The sequence below is a fragment of the Suillus subalutaceus genome (assembly GCF_016647625.1).
Source record: "Suillus subalutaceus strain FC151 chromosome Unknown DFJ58scaffold_142, whole genome shotgun sequence".
Lineage (NCBI taxonomy): Eukaryota > Fungi > Basidiomycota > Agaricomycetes > Boletales > Suillaceae > Suillus > Suillus subalutaceus.
This window is the reverse complement of record NW_024540391.1, coordinates 9,829-14,728: the sequence shown is the minus strand read 5'-3', so window position 1 is coordinate 14,728 and position 4,900 is coordinate 9,829. Positions and strand designations below refer to the sequence as shown.

General features: G+C 46.5%; 2 protein-coding genes across 2 annotated transcripts; both read right to left on the bottom strand.

Annotated features, from left to right (window-relative positions):
- Positions 1 to 1,274: 1,274 nt before the first annotated feature.
- On the bottom strand, positions 1,275 to 3,200 carry DFJ58DRAFT_733176 (uncharacterized protein; the record flags this gene model as incomplete). The annotated part of the gene is made up of 5 exons (XM_041386265.1): positions 1,275 to 1,509; positions 1,577 to 1,699; positions 1,773 to 2,053; positions 2,659 to 3,078; positions 3,129 to 3,200. The coding sequence occupies 5 exons, from the start codon at positions 3,198 to 3,200 to the stop codon at positions 1,275 to 1,277; spliced, it is 1,131 nt and encodes a 376-aa protein (XP_041238740.1).
- A 232-nt stretch (positions 3,201 to 3,432) lies between these two features.
- DFJ58DRAFT_733175 (uncharacterized protein) lies at positions 3,433 to 4,481 on the bottom strand (the record flags this gene model as incomplete). Its single annotated transcript, XM_041386264.1, has 5 exons — positions 3,433 to 3,585; positions 3,638 to 3,907; positions 4,002 to 4,036; positions 4,186 to 4,382; positions 4,444 to 4,481. 5 exons carry the CDS (start codon positions 4,479 to 4,481, stop codon positions 3,433 to 3,435), a joined length of 693 nt encoding a protein of 230 aa, XP_041238739.1.
- Between the last annotated feature and the right edge of the window lie 419 nt (positions 4,482 to 4,900).

Here is a 4,900-nt window from a genome sequence, read left to right as displayed (position 1 = left end):
GCTGCTTCCGGAGCTAAGAAAGGAGATTGTACCAAGTGCGCTGATAAGGGCTGGACCTGCATGTGGACAGCTGCTGAAGGGAACACTTCAGTGAGTTATATTTCTGGATCTCCGGATGGGAGCACTGATGTCCAGATAAGATCAAGGCTTGTGATACCTGCCGGAAAGGCAAGGTCCAGTGCCCCGGATAGACCAGAAATGTCAAGGAGCCTAAAACCAAGATGAGGCAGCGCACTGTAGGAACTCCATCTCTGAAATCCAAGGGTAAGAGGCGCCAGCAGAGTCCTACTTCAGAGGTTCTGGATGTGGACATCACTTCCAATCCACAGACTGCGGCGGATCTGGATGAGGAAGGCACAGACTATGACAACCAGGCTTGGGTTGCAGTGGCCAATAGCATTGTGGCGGAACTGGTCCAGACCAACGGACTTTTGGAGAGGTGCATTGGAGCAACGGAAGGGAGTCAGGCTGCTATGGTCTGGATGAATACTAACATGAAGAAGTTCTTGGAGCAGCAGAGGGAGTTTCATTCCCTTCTCTTGGAGGGGATTTGGAACAGATTTTGCTTATCCATGGATCTGAGTACTGAGGAAGATGTTGTGGTGACAAGAAATGGCTAGCCTTGGGGAAACTAGCCAAATAAATGTGAGTCTATGCTCTGCCTAGCTGCTACACTTGTAAGCAAGAACATTTGACCCTAAAGGGGACTGCTACTGAGAACAGCTATGAATCTATAGGAAGTAAGGACACGGGAATATAGATAGGGGTAGACCGGACGCTCGGGAACAGGTCCGAAGGTATCCGAAGCGCGGGAACGGCCGAAGCGGACAGAAATAGCACGAGAACTCGGCCGATGCAAAGCGGACAAGTAAGGAAAGTGATAGGGAGTGACTAGGTTTCAAAGGATTGAATTGCAAGGTCAAGGAAAGACTAGGTAAGATGTCCGAGTATCAGGTAACCAAATAGGGGCTAAGAGCGGAACCTAATGGGTGACTACTTCGAAGTAAAACCAAAGGGAAGGAAATACCACTGAAGGGAAGTAATGATGAAATAGTCACTACAGGCTCTTTATACTAGCTAAATCCTCTCGGACTCGGAATAGACAGGAATAGTGGAAATATGTAAGAACATGTAATAAGGCTGAAACCCTTGTTACAACACGAGGCAAGTAAAAACACGCACCAGTGGAGTTTGGATGGACATGGAATTGACACGGGGCTTTCCTAAAATGGTTTCTGAGCAGTCCAAAGGTGTGGGAACTCGACCGAAGGTGATCAGAATGCGCGGGAATGGTCCGGACGTGCAAGAATAAGTTCGGGTATGCAGGAACAGCCGATGCGGCTGTGCAAAACATTTGTTGTCTCCAAGTCCTTCCAGAAATATTTTATGATCGCCCTGGAAATCGCAAGTGCCGGCTTGGTGGTGTTCCTTAGCGTTTTGTTCTTGTTGGCACCAACAGCCACATATTTATGAGAATCTATGACCATAGTGCATAGAGCGATGAGAGGCCTTGTGAATAATCCTTGTGATAATGATAAGAGGACCAACGCAGGAAATATCATGGTGCATCACTTACTGGTATGGCAAGACTGCCCGTGGAAGATAAATGACCATTCGCTCCAGCGTTTCCAGGGAGTGTTCATGAACTTGATTGGTGAGGAAATGTCCCTTCTTCACGTCAACAATCCAGGATAGCTCACTGTGATGCAAGAATTCTAGGTTGGGTGGGCCATTAATGCTGATAGGATAGATGTATGGTTTGGTCAACTCACAATAAATCCCCCCCCTGAAGAGTGACCACCTCCATGTACCAGTTGGCCTCAATCTCTGCATGGTTGGTGAGAAGGTTTGTCATTGGTAAGGAAAGCTCAGGTGAATTTAGTGCATGAAATGTTTGGATTTCTGAGGAAGGCCGGAATCCATTTTTTTTGCCCAGTACCGACTGTACAAAGGTGACTCCTCCATCCAAGTCATGGTGGAAATTTGTCAGGAATCCGGGTTGATAGAGCAAGGACCACCCGTTAAGGCGGAAATTGTCGGGATGGACCTTGTCCTGGATAGGGAAATCAGTTGTGGTCTGATTCCATCCATGCACTATCCCATGATCAAGTTGTCTGAAGGAAACAGAGGTTTAAAGAGTTTATGAAGAGAAAAAAAACAATTACCCACCGCAAATGATCCGGGATGCCTCGCCCTGTATATGGAAGATCCAGGATGAACTGTATGCAGTTTGGGTCACATAAGTTGCGCAGGAAGTCTTTGATCATTCCTTCAAGTTGTGGATGCATATAATCCCTAGTATGCTCTTCTACATATGTCCATCGGATCTGGATTGGATCTGAGATCTGGATCTTCAGATCTGTACCCAGGTATATGGTATATGACACTGGTGCAGAGTGTGAAGAGTCTGCATCGGGTGTTACAGCCCGGCGGCACTTGGCAGAAGGCTAGGGTACTGCACAGGTAAACCCGTGGGTATGAACAGTCCAACCCGTACCTGTACCTGGAGATATACCCATACCCGTGGTGTGGGTATGGGTTTTTGTATGGGTATTGAAAAAACGGACCTGGGGTATCACCCGCGAGGGGTATACCCGCGGGTCACTATGATAAGCATTGTAATGAATGATACTAACAAAAGATGTAATACTATTCTACCTGGATGCTGTCCCAACCCTCATCCAATGCTTCCTCTTCCCCAATGACATCCAGGAGCTTAGATGCGTGAATGATATCCTTCGAATCGACCAGGCCCAATTCACTCCATAAACCGACACAAAGCAAAGCATGCGTTGATTGAGCTGATAAATGATTTCGGACGTGTGACAGGATGAGATGCACGCGGCTGAAGAGACGTTCAACATCTACAGAAGTTGCTATAGCCAAAGTAAGTTTACGATGTATTTTTAAAAAGCCACACACCAGGGATAGTAAGATAGTCAATGGCCATGCGTGACAGGCGGGGGAACAATTGGTGACATGTTCCATGTCCATACTAAGGTAGTGGTCGAGTTCAGAGGCTGGGTTAGTAGGTTTGGGGGCTGCAAGTGTTGGGAGATTGTCAAAAATGTTGTCACTCTAAGATTGAGTCAGTACAAACACTAAATAAAAAGCAAATAGACAAATACCATTGATTTATCACCATTTGACTCCAAGATGTCCTCCTCACACCCAAAATCAGAGTCGTCATCAAGCGACATGTACGAATGTTCGAATTATTCGCGGACAAGTAGGTCTGCAGTTTGGATCCAGTTGTCTGGCCAGTGCTGCTGCCTTGAAGTATGATAGCTTATGTTGGGGATGTAACACTAGTATAATAATATTAACCGTCAGTAGAAACCCAAAAAAAACTAGATTGAATAGAACTTACCCATTGTGATCCGATATGTGTGAGACTTGTCTGTGAGTTGATAGTACTGGTTGAGGGTCTTTTTAGTGAGCCGAAACAGCCGAACGAATTGAGGGCAAGTATTTCTTGTTGCGTGAAAAGGAGGTGAGCGTCTTGTTGACGTGATCCATTGCTGGGATCACTGTTGCAAGGTTAGGTGTTGCGTGCGAGAAGTAAAGGGTGGCGTCCTTTAGAATCTAACAAGAGCAAACAATGCAGTGCATGTGACATTGGAAAAGGAGCATGCACCTTAAGTATATCCCGCAATTGTTGCAGTATCACCCACTCATTATCCTCCAATTCATACTTCCGTAAACCTAAGTCCCGCCGTTGTGTAATGGCATCCACGGCCTCTCGATGCTCCAGTGCATAGTTCAACATATCGAATGTGGAATTCCACCATGTGGCCACATCACGTGGCATGAGGGTTTGGGGTTCCGACAAATCCCTCTGGATGCCATGCCAAGCAGGAAGGACAATATTAGTGGAGTGTATGATTTTGTAGGCAAGTTTGTGCACCTGGGGAATATGTTGAGTTCAATGGTCACCCCAGCATGAATGCACATGCTTTCGTATGTTGCCAGTCAAGCATGCATCACCTTTGTCAACGTACCATCGCACTTTGGTCTTGCACCTTCTGGCTTGGCACTTGAAGTCATGAGCACGATGGCCATCAATTTCGACGATCTGTGGCATTGGATTGAAAAACGCATAGACTGGTGAATTCCAATCTTTCATTACACATTCTTTTTTGTACTCAATTAGTATGATATTTATATCAAGGTCATTGCACTTACCGAGCTCATCCTCCGCCGTCTCATCAGCTTCATCCTCGGCTGACAACACTATGTTGTTGTCAGCATCAGCATCATCATTGTTGTCATTGTCTTCGTACAACGCATTCTCTTCCTCCTCGGTATGCACAACAGCACGCCGACTCAAAACCAATTCTGGCCGTGGAGACAATGATGCTGTTGATGATGCTATGACAGGCCTGTTTTGGTCAACTGCCTCGTCTTCATTGGTAGATCCTGCATCATCGGTGGGAGTTTTACCGGTCAGTAGGCTTTTTTTTTGCCTTCTTCGGGTTCATGTTCCCACTATCTCGATTGCCGTCGGTTTTGCTGCTTCTTTGATGAAGTTCTGACAGTCTTCTCTTCTAGGGCAGCTTTGGTCCTTCCCGGTCATTTTGATAACTCGTTTGGCTGTGGCTGCAAAGGTGAGCTGCATGATGGGCAGTACTAGTAGGTGGTGAAGGTTTGCAAGTGTCACGCAGGATGTTTTAGAGTTTGATATTTTTCAAGTTAGAGTTTTCATCTTGTTTAGGTAGTCAAAATTTATTCACATGTCCCCCATTTTTGTATCGACACCCACAGGCTGGGGTATGGGTATGGGTTTGGGTACTGTGACCCCAGACCCATACCCATACCCTAGTAATACCCATACCCTGTGACCTGCGTGGGTTACCCGTACCCGTGCAGTTCCATACAGAAGGCTGTTGGAGCCCCTGTT